Source organism: Bombina bombina, chromosome 6, assembly GCF_027579735.1.
Source record: "Bombina bombina isolate aBomBom1 chromosome 6, aBomBom1.pri, whole genome shotgun sequence".
Taxonomy (NCBI): Eukaryota; Metazoa; Chordata; class Amphibia; order Anura; family Bombinatoridae; genus Bombina; species Bombina bombina.
Genome location: NC_069504.1, coordinates 814,888,480 through 814,906,990, shown reverse-complemented (window position 1 = coordinate 814,906,990; position 18,511 = coordinate 814,888,480). Strand labels below are relative to the sequence as shown.

At 37.4% G+C, this 18,511-nt stretch overlaps 1 protein-coding gene across 2 annotated transcripts in view; it reads left to right on the top strand.

The window, feature by feature from the left end:
• Positions 1-18,511, top strand: part of GTF2F1 (general transcription factor IIF subunit 1) — a 78,003-nt gene that overhangs the window by 17,469 nt on the left and 42,023 nt on the right. For both annotated transcript variants that reach the window (XM_053718177.1, XM_053718176.1), the window contains exons 2-5: positions 2,107-2,151; positions 2,261-2,307; positions 16,267-16,339; positions 16,425-16,618. In XM_053718177.1, the coding sequence (XP_053574152.1) occupies positions 2,140-2,151; positions 2,261-2,307; positions 16,267-16,339; positions 16,425-16,618 (326 nt within the window). In that variant the 5' untranslated portion in view covers positions 2,107-2,139. The remainder of the gene's footprint in view (positions 1-2,106; positions 2,152-2,260; positions 2,308-16,266; positions 16,340-16,424; positions 16,619-18,511) is intronic.

The window sequence follows — 18,511 nt, the reverse complement described above, 5'->3', positions numbered from 1 at the left end:
TTATCTTTTTTTGGTTGGAATCAGACTTGTGTTTGTCTGTTGCTCCACCTTGGAGCCTAACCTTGTTATTAAAGTTTTGCGGCAGGCTCTGTTTGAGCCTTTTTATTCCATAGATATTGATTTGTTATCTTGGAAGTCTATCTCTTCTGCTCAGAGAGTTTCGGAATTCTCAGCCTGGCAGTGTGATTCGTCTTATCTTATCTTTCTTGCTGATGAGGCGATTGTTTTTGTACTAACTTAGGTTTTCCTCCTAAGTTGTTTCGGATAGGAACATTTTCAGGAATTTGTTGTTCCTTCTCTATGCCCTAGTCCTTCTTCTCATAAGATATGTTGGTGCCACAACTTGGATGATGTGTGTGCTCTTATTTTTCTATCTACATGCGACTAAGAATTTTCGCCAGTATTATTCGTTTTGTTTATGAGACTGCTGAACAGCAGCCTCCTGAGAGAATTACAGCTCATTCCATTAGGGCTGTGTCTGCTTCTTGGGTTTTCAAGCATGAAGCTTCTGGGGAACAGATTTGCAAGGCTGCAACTTGGTCTTCTCTGCATAATTTTTCCAAATTTTATGTTTTTGTCTCAGCTGAGGCTTCTTTTGGGAGAAAGGTTCTTCAAGCGGGGTGCCTTCTGTTTAGGTTACCTGTCTTGTCCCTCCCTAATCATCGGTGTACTCTAGCTTGGGTATTGATTCCCAACAGTAATTGAAGATGATTCAGTGGATTCACCATATCTTAGGAAAGAAAACTAAATGTATGCTTACCTGACAAATTTCCTTTCAGATATGGTGAGTTCACGGCCCGCCCTTTATTTAAGACAGTTATTTTTTTACTGAAACCTCAGGCACCTCTACACATTGTGTTGCTGCTTTTTCTCCATTTACCTTTGGTCGAATGACTGGGGGTTGTGGGAAGGGAAGTGATACTTAAAGTGAAAGTAAATCCTAGCATTGTACAAACGCTAGGATTGACTATTGAAACAAATAAAGGAGTCTTTCATTCATGCAGTATAAGATACTTCATGTAGAAAGCTCCTTTATTTGTTTCAACCAATCTCAGTTCTTAGCTGCTACAGCAGCCCACAGCTAAAAATGTTTTTGCTAAGAGGTGACGTTTTCACCTCTTAGCCAAACAGCCGTGTGGTAAATCCGGCTCCCATGGGCGCCAAGCTGGATTTACTGCACGGCTATTGGCTAAGAGGTGAAAACGTCACCTCTTGGCAAATTTTTTTTTTTAGCCGTGGGCTGCTGTAGCAGCTAAGAACAGCGATCGGTTGAAACAAATAAAGGAGCTTTCTACATGAAATATCTTATACTTCATGAATGAAAGTCCCCTTTATTTGTTTCAAAAGTCAATCCTAGCGTTTGTACAATGCTAGGATTGACTTTCACTTTAACAGCTTTGCTGTGGAGCTCTTTGCTGGCCAGGAGTGATATTCCCAACAGTAATTGAAGATGATTCCGTGGACTCACCATATCCGAAAAGAAAGACATTTATCAGGTAAGCATAAATTTAGTTTTTTTCTGTAGTGTAGCTGCCCCCCTCAATACACTACCCCCTCCCAGATCCCTTTCTGTTAACAGATCCCACATGGGATCCCCCTCATTGCCCCTACTCCCTCCTTTCTCCTTCCCCTTCAATAACACAGTTTTTGGGTGTGTTTTTTTTTTAATTCCCTGTAGCGTGGCCAAGCAGTTCCACCCAATCATGCCTGCCTCCTCCCAAGTGGCCCTCTCTGCATTGGTAACTCTGCAAATCTATTTCTGCAGTGCCCCCACAAATGCAGAAATAGCGCAATCTCGCTATTTTGAGCAAGATCGCGGCAGAGAGAAGCCCAGGACTGCAGCGACCAGCAGCGTACAGGGTACGGCGCTGGTCGTTAAGGGGTTAATTAAATTGAAAACTTTTTTTTTTTTTAAATGTTATGCTCTGTCTGAATCGCGAAAGAAGAAATTTGGGTTTTATCTCCCTTTTTAAGGGATTTCAAAAACCTCATAGAAAATAACATAATATTATGAACTCCATTCTAAAGTGAATAATCATTCCGTGTTGACTTGTATATAAGGGATCCTGTCTTGTTTGAAACTCATACATTTGTCTTATTTTGCAGGTATTTAGAGTCTTTGGCCTGGCTTGAGCAGACATGACTTCTCTGGTAAGTCTGGATGTTTAGTGGAACACATTTTCTGGGATTTTTTTTTTTTTTAAACTTCACTTTGAATGTAACTTTTGCCCTTATCACATTGCATATCTCTTTCCTTCAGGGTTCCAGTAGTCAGTCTGTTACTGAATATGTTGTCCGTGTCCCAAGGTAAGGAGTTAAGTTAGAGTTAAGTTGGAGAGGAATTTTGTTTCCTCTTGTAGATATTTGTCCTTTTATTCACTGCATTTGTTTCATCATATTAAGGTGTTTTTTAACTCCAGTCCTTAAGTTCCCCTAACATGTCAGATTTTCATATATTAGCTTGAATACATGTCTAATTATGAATTTACTGTCCCTTTAATTTGCTCTCGCCCATCAGCTGATTATATCACTTATGCGCTAGTAAAAAGGATAGAAATGTAAAAATTTAAATGTGCATGGGTGTGTTTCTATTTTAAATTGAAGCAGATTGCAAAAATGCTTCTATTAGCAAAAATGTTTCTAGTAAAAGTTGTTGCTATTTTTTTTTTTATGGCATACGCACATATGCTCTGAAGGCTGGTGCATCAGTATTCAGTTTTTGTTTTTATTGTGGTGAATATATCAAGAACAAAATAACAAGTCACATTTATAGAATACTGGTAAAATATATCCATGAAAGATAAAGGTTTACGAAAGATACATCACTTGCGTAATTAATTCTCAAATGTAATGTTTGTATAACAATTTTTCACCTCATATTTTTGCATAAATTGGTGGAATAGGACTAATTCATGCTTAGCACATTTATACCTTCAAAGTACTCATAATAATTGTTACCACTGTTACTTATAAGAAAAACAAAGAAAAGTAAGTTAGAAAATATTGTATGTCTGTGCTAACGTTATCATCAATATTTACTTACATAATTAAAGGGACAGTCAACACCAGAATTTTTGTTGTTTTAAAAGATAGATAATCCCTTAATTACCAATTCCCCAGGTTTGCATAACCAACACAGTTATATAAATACACCTTTTATCCCTGTGATTAACTTGTATCTAAGCCTCTGCAGACTGCCCCCTTATTTCAGTTATTTTGACAGACTTGCATTTTAGACAATCAGTGCTCACTCTTCGGTAAATTCACGTGCATGAGCTCAATGTTATCTATATGAAACACAGGAACTAACACCCTCTAGTGGGGAAAAACTGTCAAATGCAGAGGCGGCCTTCAAGGTCTAAGAAATTAGCATATGAACCTCCTAGGTTTAGCTTTCAACTAAGAATACCAAGAGAACAAAGCAAAATTGGTGATAAAAGTAAATTGGAAAGTTTTTTAAAATTGCATACTCTATCTAAATCATAAAAGTTTTTTTGGACTCGACTGTCCCTTTAACCCCTTAACGACTAAGAACGTACAGGGTACGTCCTACAAAAAAGTTCTGTTAACGACCAAGGATGTACCCTGTACGTCCTTAGGGGTTTGAAGCGGTGGAAGCGATCCTGATCGCTTCCAGCCGTTTTCATGGTATTGCAGTGATGCCTCCATATTGAGGCATCCTGCAATACCATTTTTTTACACACCGATGCAGAGAGGGTGGGTGGGAGCCATAACAGGGAGGCAGGTGGGAGCCATAGCAGGGAGGCGGGTGGGCGGCCCAATGTTTCTGTTCCTGTATTTGGAATGTGCAGGCCGGGTGTCGGGAGCTTGCGGGGGGGGGGGGGGGGGGGCTGCGCACGCGCGCAACAATCACTGTCGTCAATATGAAAATGTATGGGGAGGGGGGAATAAATGATGATCAAAGGATCTGGGAGGGGGTAGGGTATTGGGGGGGCAGCTACACTACAGAAAAATTGATTATTTAATATAAAAAAATATACAAAACATTTTTATTGGGTAAACTGGGTACTGGCAGACCACTGCCAGTACCGAAGATGGAGGCAAATAGGTAGTGGGGGGAGGGTTAGCTGTTTGGGGGGGATCAGGGAGGGGGGGATCCATCACGGCTGAATATATATATATTTTTTTTAAAAAAGCCTTATTTTAGTACTGGCAGACTTTCTGCCAGTACTTAAGATGGCGGGGACAATTGTGGTGTGGGGGAGGGAAGAGAGCTGTTTAGGAGGGATCAGGGGGTGGGATGTGTTAGGTGGTGCGCAGCGGCATTTAGCGGCCTAATTACCAAAAAAACAATGCTAATGCCATATATGTCTGCTATTTCTAAACAAAGGGGATCCTAGAGAAGCATTTACAACCATTTGTGCCATAATTGCACAAACTGTTTGTAAATAATTTCAGTGTGAAACCTAAAGTTTGTGAAAAAGTGAACATTTTTTTTTTTTTTTTTATTTGATCGCATTTGGCGGTGAAATGGTGGCATGAAATATACCAAAATGGGCATAGATCAATACTTTCGGTCTACTACACTAAAGCTAAAATTAACCCTACAAGCTCCCTAATTAACCCCTTCACTGCTGGGCATAATACACGTGTGGTGCGCAGCGGCATTTAGCGGCCTTCTAATTACCAAAAAGTAATGCCAAAGCCATATATGTCTGCTATTTCTGAACAAAGGGGATCCCAGATAAGCATTTACAACCATTTGTGCCATCATTGCACAAGCTGTTTGTAAATAATAACAGTGAAAAACCTAAAGTTTGTGAAAAAGTGAACAATTTGATCGTATTTGGCGGTGAAATGGAATGGAATATACCAAAATGGGCCTAGATCAATACTGTACTTTGGGTTGTCTACTAAAAAAAAAAATATACATGTCAAGTGATATTCAGGGATTCCTGACAGATATCAGTGTTACAATGTAACTTTGGCTAATTTTGAATTTTTTTGGGGGGAAATAGCAAAGTGCTACTTGTACTTATTGCCCTATAAGTTGCAAAAAAACAAAGAACATGTAAACATTGGGTATTTCTAAACGCAGGACAAAATTTAGAAACTATTTAGCATGGGTGTTTTTTGGTGGTTGTAGATGCGTAACAGATTATGGGGGTCAAAGTTAGAAAAGGTGTTTTGTTTTTTTTTCCATTTTTTCATCATATTTTATAAAAAAATTATAGTAAATTATAAGATATGATGAAAATAATGGTATCTTTAGAAAGTCCATGTAATGGCGATAAAAACGGTATATAATATGTGTGGGTACAGTAAATGAATAAGAGGAAAATTACAGCTAAACACAAACGGCAGAAATGTAAAAATAGCCCTGGTCCCAAACGGTCAGAAAATTTAAAAGTGGTCTGGTCACTAAAGGGTTAAAGGGGATTTTTCCTATCCCTCATATATTTAAAGGGAGACTAAATCCACTTTTTTTATTTCATGATTCAGATAGAGCAGGCAATTTTAAGCAACTTTCTAATTTACTCCTATTATCAATTTTTCTTCATTCTCTTGCATCTAAGCTAAGGAGCCAGACAATGTTTGGTTAAGGACCCTGGACAGCACTTGTTTATTGGTGGGTGCATTTAACCACCAATCAGCAAGCACAACCCAGGTACCAGCTTAGCTTTTATTCATGCTTTTTCAAATAAAGATACCAAGAGAATGGACAAAAATTGATAATAGGAGTAAATTAGAAAGTTTATTAAAATTGCATGCTCTATCTGAATCATGAAAGAAAAGCATTGGGTTCAGTGTCCCTTTAAAGGACCAGTAAATACAGTAGATTTGCATAATCAACAAATGCATGATAAAAAGACAATGCAATAGCACTTAGTCTGAACTTCAAATGAGTAGTAGACTTTTTTTTCCTGACAAATTTCAGTTATGTCTATTTCCACTTCCCCTTTATCATGTGACAGCCATCAGCCAATAACAATTGCATATACATATAATCTGTGATTTCTTGCACATGCTCAGTTGGAGCTGGTGACTCAAAAAGTGTAAATATAAAAGACTGTGCACATTTTGTTAATGGAAGTAAATTGGAAAGTTATTAAAAATGTAATGCTCTATCTGAATCATGAAAGTTTTAATTTTGACTTGAGCGACCCTTTAAAGGGACAGTCAACACCAGCATTGTTGTTGTTTAAAAAGATAGATACTCCCTTTTTTACCCATTCCCCAGTTGTGCATAACCAACACAGTTATAATACACGTTTTACTTCTGTAATTACCTTGTATCTAAGCCTTTGCAAACTGCCCCCTTATTTCAGTTCTTTTTTTTTTTTTTTTTTAAATCTTTTATTTATAACCAACATATAGTAACAAAGAACATTGTGCATGTCGTTACGCCTCGCAGGGCGAGAGAAAAAAAAGAGAAAAAACAGATAAAGGAAAAATCTGCTTATACACAATGTTACCTTATAGTTTAGGTAGACAGCATGTTCTGATACTAGTTCACTATATTCAGAGCAAAAGATATGCAGATATGTGCATCTTAGATATAATATAAACATAGCTACTTTGTTCGAGACATGCTTAAATCCACAAAAAATAATACTTATCGTATACGATTTATATAATCACGTTGTTGGATTTTTATATTTTTAACAACCAAATCAAAACAAATACACGGGGGAGAAAAAATAAAATAATAGTAAAAAAGGAAAAGAAAAAGGGAGAGAGAAAAAAAAAAAAAAAAAAAAAGAGAGGGAGGGGGGGGGGGGACTTTCTCTCCCTCTCTCTCTTCCCCACTCTCCGACTACCAGGCGTTTAACTGCACCAGCTCTGAGTTTCTGAATGGGAAGATTAGATGTTCTACTTCATTATCTGGAAAGCTTTTGATGAATACTGACCACTTCTTAAAGAATGCCTTTATCTCTTCCTCGTTGCTTAATTCAGTATCTCTCTGTTCTAACATGCATTGTTTTTTTATATAGTTTTTAACTTCTGCTATTGTGGGGGCCCTATGCTTCTTCCAGCATCCAGTTATTAGATTTCTGGCAGCTAAGATTGAAAGAATCACTAATTTTTCCTGAGGGTGTTGCTTTTCTTGCTTTTTTATGCAGAAAATCACCTGCATGTATGTGAGACCCAGAGGGGAGATCCCCAATGTGTTATTGAGCCAATATTCTAGTTTTTGCCAGAATTGTCTGATTTTCGGACAGCTCCAGATCATATGTTTTAAATCTGCTGCTAAGAGGGAGCATTTTGGGCATGTGTTAAAATTTGCATTATGCAGTTTATGGCCCTTTTCTGGCGTGAAATATGCTCTATGCAAAAATTTAACATGTGCCTCTCTCCAATTTGCGGAGAGCGTAGCCTGAGATATTTTTCTAATAGATCTTTGGATGAATTTTGGCTCGATGTCGTTAGAGATAATTAACCTATTCCAGTCCGTCGTTATCTGGTCTAATATAGGTAGTCCCTTGTTATTACATATGGATCTGTAGCAATATGTAATTGATGTGTGCCCACTCTTTGTTAATAAGAGCCAGTTTTCCATTTTTCCCATGGCCCAGTTCCAACCTACCCTTTTAACCAATTCTGAAGTATAGTGTCTTACTTGCAGGTATGCGTAAAATTCATTGTTTGCTAAATTGAATTCACTCTTCAGTTCCTCATATGTTCTCACACATTTTATGTCTGCCCTGATAATTTGGTGAACTTTCGCTAGACCCTTAGAAGACCATTTGTTAAAAATAGCGGAGTTCAGGCCTGGGCAGAAGTTAGGATTGCCCTGTATAGGTAAATACTGTGAGGCGCTACAGTTAACTTTCAGAAGACTTCCTAACTTCCACCATGCTTTGATGGGATTTAGCATAGTTTTAAGATTCTTGATTACGGGCGGGAGTGATTTAGGCTCACAATGGGCCAGTCCTACAGGGAGAAAAGGGTGACAGATATTTTCGTCTAGTTGGTTATTGGTCGCATAGTTTTTGGAGAGAAACCAGTCTGATACCGTGCGCGCGAGGAAAGCGAGGTTATAGGCTCTTATATCTGGCAAGGATAGTCCTCCGAATTCTTTGCCTACTGAGAGTTTAGGTATTGAAATTTTTGATCTCCTTCCCTGCCAGATAAAATTTCTAATTGCCGAGTTAAGAGACCGAATATCTTTTTCAAACATAATTATTGGTGTGTTCTGTAAAACGTATAGAAGTTTAGGGAGAAGGACCATCTTGAATAACGCAATTCTCCCGGAAAGTGAAATTGGTAAATTTAACCAGACTTTCAGTTTCTCTCGAATCAGAGAGAGAATTGGCGTTACATTCATTTTATATAGATCTGGGGGATTGACTGGAATAATAATTCCCAGATATTTGAATGATTCAGTTACCTCTTTGAATGGGCAGTCACTAAATGAATCCTTTTTTTTTCTAAGCCACAGAATCTCCGATTTGGATGCATTTATTTTGTATCCGGAAAAAGACCCAAACCTGGTTATTATATGCATCAGTTTGGGTATATTCTTCTTTGTATTTGAGATATAAAGAAGGATATCATCCGCATAAAGCGCAATTTTTATTTCATATTTGGATATTGTGACCCCTTGAAGTGACTGCCTGATCCTTATTGCCAGAGACTCGATAGCTATGTCAAAGATGAGAGGAGATAGGGGGCAGCCCTGTCGTGTACCTCTACAGATTCCAATATCTGGTGATAAAAAGTTATTGACTATTAATTGTGTGTGAGGATTTGCATATAGATTTTCTATGAAGTTTAGAAATTTGCCTGAGATTCCGAATTTTGCCAAAGATGTGAATATATGGCTAAAATATACCGAATCAAAGGCTTTCTCAGCGTCAATTGCAATTATTGCAAGGTCTGAGGTGTCCCCTATCTCCTCCCCGGTAGCTGTCTTCCGGGTGAAATATTCTGTTATTGCTAGTACTTCTCTGATCTTAGAGGCCGAGTTGCGATGTTTAAGAAAACCGGCTTGGTCGCTATGAATGATGTGAGTGAGACCGTTTTGAAGTCTATTTGCTAATATTGAGGCTAAAATTTTATATTCGGTATTCAGAAGAGCTATGGGCCTATAAGACTCTCTTTGGGTTGGATCTTTCCCCCCTTTAAGCAATAATGTTGTATACGAAGCCGTGAAGCTAGATGGTATATTTTTACCATCTATAAAATATTCGTTAAACAATTTGCAGAGATATAATACCGCTTCAGAGGCTAAAATTTTATAGACTTCGTTAGGGAGCCCATCTGGGCCTGCCGCTTTATTAGATGCTAACTCAAGAATCGTCTTACTAACTTCTTCCTCTGAGATCGGTTTGTTCAGATTAGAGACTATTTCCTCAGAGACTATGGGACAAGTTATTTTGCTCCAAAATTCTTGAGACTGATCCAGATCCGTAGTTCTGGCAGAGTAAAGATCTTTATAATATTTTGAAAAACTCTCCATAATATCCTCAGATTTTGTGAGTAATCCCTTCTTGTTGTATTGTATCTATAAATGAGGGCTTCTTTTCTCCCTTGACTAACCTAGCCAATAGTTTCCCAGATTTATTTCCGAATCGATACATTTTTGCCTGAAATCTGAGATCTTTTTGAGTTTCAGTAAACAAAGTCAGGGCATCTCTTTCTTTTTTGGCTTTAATATATCTGGCCCAGTTAAAAGGTGACTTATTTAAGAGAAAATGATTGTATGAGTTTATAACAAAATTGGTAGCTTGCTTTTCTCTGTTTTTCATGATTTTAGTTAACTTGGCCGCGTACGCTATTATTTCTCCTCTGGTAACTGCCTTAGCAGCACCCCAGAAGATTTCCGGTCTGTCTAAGTATTCTGCATTAAATTGAGTGAATTCTTTGAATTTATCATTTAGATGTTTTTTAAATTTTGCGTCATTCGCCAGATGATAAGGGAACCTAAATCTCGAGGGGGTTGTTTTTAAACAATTTAAATGTATCTCAAGAAAAATGGGAGCATGATCTGAAATGATTATGGGTGTAATTCCTGTTTTTATATTCTTTGAACAAAATCTCTCGTCGACTAGGAGTAGATCTATTCTGGATAAAGTTTTATGTACCCTAGATAAACAAGTATAATCACGGGCATCCGGATTTTGTATCCGCCAAATGTCTTTAAGCAACAGATTCTGGAAGAAACTCTTGAATATTTTTGTTTCTAGTTTGTCCTTTTTAGCCTTTAGTTGTTTACTACTATATCGCAGTCTATCTAAAGGAGATTGTGGGGCCATGTTAAAGTCCCCTCCTGTTATCAAAAACCCTTCTGTGAAAGACAAGATAGTAGATTGCATTAGATTCCAGAACTCGTAATCAAGTTTGTTAGGTGCATATAAATTACACAATGTATAAATTTGTTTGGCTATACGAATTTTTATTATTACGAATCTCCCCTCTGGATCGGCCTTTATCTGGAGTATCTCATATTCTAATCTTTTGCCTAGTAGTATTGCCACCCCTCTTTTCCTTCTAACACTAGGTGAGATGATAACCTCTGTTATCCATGAACCTTTTAATTTCATTGCTTCTTCTAAGTTTAGATGTGTTTCTTGCAGAAAGATGATGTCTGCCTGTAGTTTTCGCATGTGTGAGATTATAGTTTTTCTTTTTATAGGAGTTGAGATTCCTCCCACGTTCCATGATATTAGCCTAAACTTATCAAGTGGTTTCGCCATATTTCTTTATCCGCTTAGAGTGAACAAAACAGGAAGATAATGAAGTGTGGGAGGGGGGAGAGAGAGAGGGAGAGAGGGGAAAGAAGAGAAGAAAGAGGGAAAAAAAAAAAAAAAAAAAAAAAAAAGGGAAGGGGGGGGGATTGAAACTCTATTATATGATGTAGGAGGACAACCAGCTCCTCCTTTTTTTCCACTGTCCCGAAAGGGATTTGTTACCAAAAATTGTGATTTAAATATGATGACCCTATTGTGCGTGTGTAGGAGATTATAAGAGAGAAAGAGCAATATCACAAAGACCGGAATTATTCCTGTACTCTTAACTTTGAACTGTGTGCCCTTGCTGGAAAAAGCTTATCCTGCTAACTCTACTTCAGTAAATAACCGTTCTGCCTCTTTGGCATTATCAAAGAAATGTGTGTTGTCTCCTATGACTACTTTGAGTTTGGATGGGTAAATAAGTGTTGCCTTATAACCTTTTTGGATGAATTTTGTACATATGGGTGCTAAGTCTCTCCTTTTTATGGAAGTTTCTGCTGAGTAGTCCTGAAACAATAAAATGTTAGCACCATCTATATTGATAGGTTGCTTTTTTCTATACTGTTGCATTATGAAGACTTTGTCTAAGTAGTTCAAAAACCGAGCAATAACTACCCTAGGCCTTCTATTTGTTTTATTATTGTCAAAGAGAGGACCAATTCTGTGGGCTCTTTCAATTATTATCTGTGTATTTGGTATTTCTAGTAATTGACCTAGGGTTTCTGTTATAAATAGCGTTAAGTTTTCAAATTTTTTTTCCTCTGGTATACCAATTATCCTTATGTTATTTCTGCGTGACCTATTTTCTAGGTCTTCTAGTCGGAGCTGCATTTTTAGTAGCTTAGTCCCTGCGTCTTCTAATTTGAGGCCTTGGGCCGCTGTAAGATCTTCTAGATCTGATACCCTCTGCTCTGCCTCTTGCAGTCTGTTGGAAAATTGCCTAACTTCCTGAGATAGTCGGTCTATATCATGTTTTATTTCATTTCTTAGGGTGTCAAATTTAGGAGTCAAAGCTTCTGATATATTAGTGACCAAATTTTGTAGATTCAGTGCCTCGCTTGTTAGGTTAGGATTAGTTGCAGAGTGTACCTCCACTAGAGGATCAACACTACCTTTCGATTTCTTATCTCTATGTCTGCCTGTCATGCCTGGAGATATAATCTTAGAAGAAGTATTAAGAAATTTATCCATGTGCTGAGTGTGCGTGTGAGGAGAACACTTATTGGGGGGAGTACCCTTGGATAGTGAGTATAAATATTAAGATAAGAGAGTAAGAAAAGAAAAAATAAAAGTGACTTATAAGTGTGAAGCTGATTTAGGGGGCAGGGAAAGTGAAGGTGAATTGACCAGTTTATGTGACTATTTGTGTAGGATGTGCAAAAAAAAAAATTTATGTGGGGTTGTGAAAAGAAAGAAAGTGCAAGTGATTTCAAGTTTATAATAGCAAGCTTTGGCAGTCAGACAAAGAGTCACAATCAAGTTTGGAGAGATAGAAAACGGCAGATAATATGTGGTCTCTACCTCCAGGGACCGTTCCCTTGCTAGTTTTTAAGTTTGGATTTGCTGCAATATTAAGTCAAGATCTTAAATCTATTAATGGAAATTTGAGAAGACTCAGAATACGAGATATTGTGTGGCGCTACTTAAATTTGCCCTAGACTTAGGTGTCCAAGGTTAGGGCTAAATCCTTATTTCAGAAAATTCAGTAAGGAACTTCTTAGAGGATTTACACAGAATTGTCACAGGTAGCAATGTAACTAGCCCACAGTACAGTTATAACAATGGTTAAACAATCTTATTGTTCTTATATCAAACACTTTATCATACTTTTTCCTCTTTTTTTCCCTTTCTTTTCCCCCCTTTCCCCCTTTCCCCTTCCCCCTTTTTTCCTAGCTGTGATTAAATATGATTTAGCTATATAGAAACATACAAGGAAAAAAGAGTGTAATGCCTGCAATTAACAGTGAGTTCTGAGGTTGATAAACTTAGCCCTGTAATTCCTGAGGCTGTGCAAAGACCTTATGTTATAATTTGCAAATATCAGGCAAATGCCCTTTAAAGACAGATTAGTGAGACTAATCTAGGTTATTATATGGTAATATTACAAACCCAGGAAGTAGGTTTACAGTGTTAATGATGAGAAGAGAGAAAAAAAACCCCCAAAAGAACACAAAAAAAAAAAAAAAAAAAAAAAATGAAATTTTTAACACAAGTAAATTGGAGCACAGCTACTAAGCTATCAGCAATTTGGGGAAGCAGGTATGATTCTTATATGCGAGTTTATACAAAAACAGTCCTTTTAAGTCGATATGAAAAGAGACTTATTATACAAGGTCAAAACAGAGACTTTTGATGTTACTTTTTCTCTTTTAGCTTTGTGCTATTCAAGGTAGAGCAATATGTAACTTTTAATTGTAACTTTGTCTTCTGACAGTGCTATGCTCTACTTTTGATTCTTTCTTTTTCCCCTTAGTGCAAGTCCTTGATTTGCCGCTGCTTGCAGTTCTTTGAACTTTTTAATAATGTTTTATGTTTTTATGATCCCCCAAACTATATCTTGCTTTTCCCAAATGTTTTGTCCAACAACAGAAATTGTAAAAGGGAGAAAAAAATAGCGAAAAGTACTTTCCCCTAGTAAGGGAGTATCTTGTTTTTAAAGATTATGCAGTCCTGTTTTATATAGTATTGGTACGTCTATTCCCCCTTCTGATTAAATCCTTTTCCCCTTTCTCCTTGCCCTTTCTCCTTGAGATTTTTCTTCCCTTTTTTTTCTTTCACTTTTATCTTTTTGGGAAAAAAAGAAAGTCCCGCAATTTCCAGAGATACAGTTTTTTAGCTCTAATTGTTACACTCACCCTCCGGTGTTCTTTTTGAAGTTTCCCATCTGATAGATATCCTCTAAGCTTGAGACTTTTCGTTGTCGGTGAAAAAAAAAGATAGAAGGTGCTTCTGGCGCCAATCCGTATCACCGGGACAAGCGACCTCTCTTGGCCTCCTCGACCCACCTCCTCCCACGCAACACCGGTGGGGGGGGAGGGAGTCAGTCGGTAGTTTCTGGGCCGGGTCCGGGAGCGGCACCGCCAACACAGATGCTGAATGAACTGTTCTCAGCCAGGGAGTCCAAGCGGAATTTCCGCGCCCGGGGTCTCACCGACACACCAACACAGTGGGCTCCTGCAGACACCTCCTCCCGCGCAGCACCGGTGGGGGAGGAGGGGCGGACCTTGAGCATCAACTGGACTCCCGAGCTCTTCTAGGCACAATCCAGCTTTCCACAACGGCCAAAGGCAGTAGGTGCTTAGTCTCTACACCAGGAGGGGAGGAATACAATTAGAGAAGGTTGGCGGGGGACTGTAATATGGATCAGGATCTTGGATCAGGGGGTCAGAAGCCTTGTCAGGTAAACCGCCTTGTAAGTTTTCTCTGTCCCTTGCGTATATAGGTCATCCTGATTTGCAATACAGTATGTTTGGATTGCGGTCCCCTTCGGAACAGGGGGTCTCTCTGCAGTGGGCTGGATTTTCCACTGTATGTTCCGGCAGCATATGTTTCTTGCTGACCGAATAGCAGCCTCTGATTTCGGGGCTTGGCGCGTGGATTGCACCGCCAGGTGCTTGGGGCTGGAGAACAAGCGCTCAGCCACCTGTGCTAAGCTCCTCCTCCGGAACAGGTAGAGCCTCAGTTCTTTTAACAGACTTGCATTTTAGCCAATCAGTGCTTACTCCTACACTGGATAGTGCTTGCTTTATTGGTGGCTTCATTTAGCCACCAATAAGCAAGCGTGACCCAGGTTCTGAACAAAAAATGGTCCGGGTCCTAAGCTTTACATTCCTGCTTTTTAAACAAAGATAGCAAGAGAATGAAGAAAAATTGATAATAGGAGTAAACTAGAAAGTTGCTTAAAGTAAATGTCAAGTTAATCTGACGTCACGCCGTTAGATACTTTTATTACATATTAGCAGTACTTTATGGTTGAATCTTTTTTTTTTTTTTTTAGCATATTTTCAAACAAATAATAACATGTAACAAGCTGAAAGGAGATGATTGCTCTCTCCCTTACCACAAACTCTGTTCTTTATACATATTTCAATATAATGAGAATTAATTGTCCCACACAGATATATTATTATATATGCTTTGTCTTCATATTTTATCATGGTATTTGAAAGAGTTTGTTTCCTTATCCAGCGCGAGAGGCAAGGAAACCTCTGCACCCTGTTCGTGATAGAGTGATCTCTCTTTCCTTATTATCAAACAGGTATAGGTCAACCTTAGGCCATCTACCATATCTGTATCTAGTATGGTGGCGGATTGTAGTCAATAGTCCTAATCAACCTAAAGTAATCCCAATAACCTACAAAAAACAGAATAAAAAAGAAATAAAAATAATTAAAACAAAACTTTTGAGACACCAAGCTTTTCCAGGCCTCCCTACCCAGCTGATGGAACCCCTTTTTTGTCCTCTTTGGCTAAATTAGCGGTACTTTAAACGGACATGAACCCCAAAAATTCTCTTTCATGATTCAGATAGAGGATACAATTTTAAAACACTTTCTATTTTACTTCTATTTTCTAATTTGTTTCATTCTCTTGGTATCATTTATTAAAGGAGCAGCAATGCACTAAAGGTTTCTAACTGAATACATGGGTGATCCAGTCACAATATATATATATATATATATATATATATATATATGCAGCCACCAATCAACCTCTAGAACCTAGGTTCTCTGCTGCTCCTGAGCTTACCTAGATAAACCTTTCAGCAAAGGATAACAAGAGAAGGATGCAAATTAAATAATATAAGTAAATTGGAAAGTTGTTTAAAATTGTATTCTTTATCTGAATCATGGAAGAAAAATTTTGGGTTTCATGTTCCTTTAATTCATAATTTTTTTTTATGATGAACATTGAATGCTGTTTTTTACCTTTTAAAACAGCCTCCGATCCACTTCTTTCCTCCGCACAACCTTTTGTAAAATTGACAGGCGAGTCCTATTTAATACACCAATGGACGTCGTCCCCCCCGGGCATTCAGCCCCTTTTGGTCAACGTCACGCTATTGTTATGCATTGGTGTATTAAATAGGACTCGCCTGTCAATCAATTTGACAAAATATCGGGCGGAGGAAAGAAGTGGATCGGAGGCTGTTTTAAAGGTAAAAAACAGCATTCTATGTTCATCATTAAAAAAAAATATGAATTAAAGTACCGCTAATTTTTAATAATGTTTCCGACGACGTGACAGAGTCAACTTAACTTAACATTCACTTTAAAATTGCATGCTCTATCTGAATCACGAAAGAAAAGAAGAAAAGAAAGAATTTAGTATCCCTTTAACATTTTTCAAGCAGATTTTTTTTTTTAACATGTTTGTTTTTTCATATGCAAGATAGAAAAAAAAATAGTTAAATGACTTAAATATACCAGATGTCTTAAATTAAACATGATAAAGTATATTTGGCTTTAGTGCTTAATTTGTTTTTAGAATGGTAGAAAAATGAAACTATTTTCTTTGCAGGGAATACAACTATTTGATAACCGATTATGTACGTTATCGTTTCTTCTAGGAACCCAAATAAGAGATACAATCTCATGGCTTTTAATGCTGCGGATAAAGTTGATTTTTCAGCGTGGAATCAGGTACAGATTGAAAGTACATAATAGCTGGAGTGCATGTTTTACTTTGTGTTGGTCCAAAATAGATTCACCTGCATCCATCTCCTAGGCCCGCATGGAACATGACCTGAGTGCTAAAAAGATGTACCAAGACGAGGAAATGCCAGACGCTGGGGCTGGCAGTGAGTTTAACCGCAAACAAAGAGAGGAATCCAGGAGAAAAAAATACGGCATTATTCTGAAAGAATTCAAGATTGAGGATCAGCCGTGGATGCTGAGAGTGAACGGGAAGGCGGGACGCAAGTGAGTGAGAATTGAGGGTGAAGGAGTAGAAATTATTATTAATTTCAAATTCTCCGGGCAAGATTAAAAGTCGCGCGGTATGAGTTTTCCGTGCGCGATGTGATCTTTTTGCAATCAAAGTCTTGAAAAACCTTTTACGCAACAATCCTTTCCGCGCTTGAAGAGCTTTAGTTAACATTTTTCCGCAACATAAAAAGTTTCACGAAACACTGCATAAATACATTACAAAGTACAGTTACACTCATATTAACACTGTCTAATAAAAATTATTTGAAAAAAAAATATTGCACACAAAAGTTATAAGGGCTAAAAGATAGGAGATCTCGGGTGTTAGAAGAAAAACAAGCAGACACAGGTATTTTACATTGACATACAGACACATACATAGAGAAACATGGATTTATATGTATAGAGATAATGAAAATATTTTACATTACAATGTTATGCACATTAAACAATATCTCAGAGGGATTTTCAAAGAGATATTCCCATATAGAGCTTGAGATATCTAGACATTTTATTTATTTATATATATTCATATACATATCTCGCTATAAATTGATATATCTGTCCAAAAATCATCACATATATAGAGAAATATTTATTTATAAATAAATAGAACGTATTCCATTAAGAAAGCATTCTTGCAATATGAAATATTCGCATTTTCATGTACACTTTTCGAGGAGAATACGTCATGGGCTTTGCGCAACAGATTAGGTTTTTTTTTTTTATATTTGTCTTCTCCATTGACTTTTATGGGGGAGTACCTGAACGTGCACACGATTTGACTTTTTCTATTACGCATGTTAACCAGTGTGCAAAATAAGTTTTTTTTTTTTTGCAACTTGTAATACCTGCGTAACCCCAAATGTGAAAAAGATATAACGAATGCATTGTTTTTGCAACTGCGAAAAACAGATTTGCCGCGCAACTTGTAATCTTGTCCTCTGCATTTTATGTTATGTAATAATTTGCAATCCAGGGTTCAAGTGTTCAATGGAAGTATGAAAAGCTAACTCTTAAAGGGATAGTAAACGCCAAAAATGTTATTATTTAAAAAGATAGATAATCCCTTTATCTACCATTCCCCAGTTTTGCATAACCAACACTGTAATAGAAATATACTTTTTGCCTCTGTGATTACCTTATATCTAAGCCTCTGCTGACTGCCTCCTTATCTCAGATCTTTTGACAGACTTGCATTTCAGGCAATTAGTGCTGACTCTTAAATAACTTCACGTGTGTCAGCACAATGTTATTTATATAACACACATGAACTAATGCCCTCTAGCTGTGAAAAACTGTAATTTGCATTCATATAAGAGGTGGCCTTCAAGGGCTTAGAAATTAGCATATGAGCCTACCAAGGTTTAACTTTCAACTAAGAATACCAAGAGAACAAAGCAAATTTGATGATAACAGTAAATAAGAAAGTTGTTGAACATTACATGCCCTATCGGAATCATGAAAGTATAATTTGGACTTTACTATCCCTTTAACTCATTCTCATGTGTGCAGGTCTTAGGAAGTTTAGAACATTTTAGTATAAGCTCTGAAAGGTTTGTTTTTTTATTCAAGCTTATTACACTTATAGTCAGTGGCTCTACCATCAGGCTATCTTGCCTGTCAACAACTTAAACATACAAATAAATAATTTGGTATATCCTACATGTGGTTTAAAGGGACATGAAACCCAAAATATTTATTTCAAGATTCCGATAAAGCATAAAGTTTTAAACTGAAGAGAGAGAATGTAGGCTACTGAGCAACAGTCAAAAAAGTGCTTTAATCCATTAAAAAGGTACAGGATACAAATCACAAACAGAGAGGCTCAGCTATCTTACGCGCTTCACACCGTGAGGCGCTTACTCATAGATACTAGGTATATTA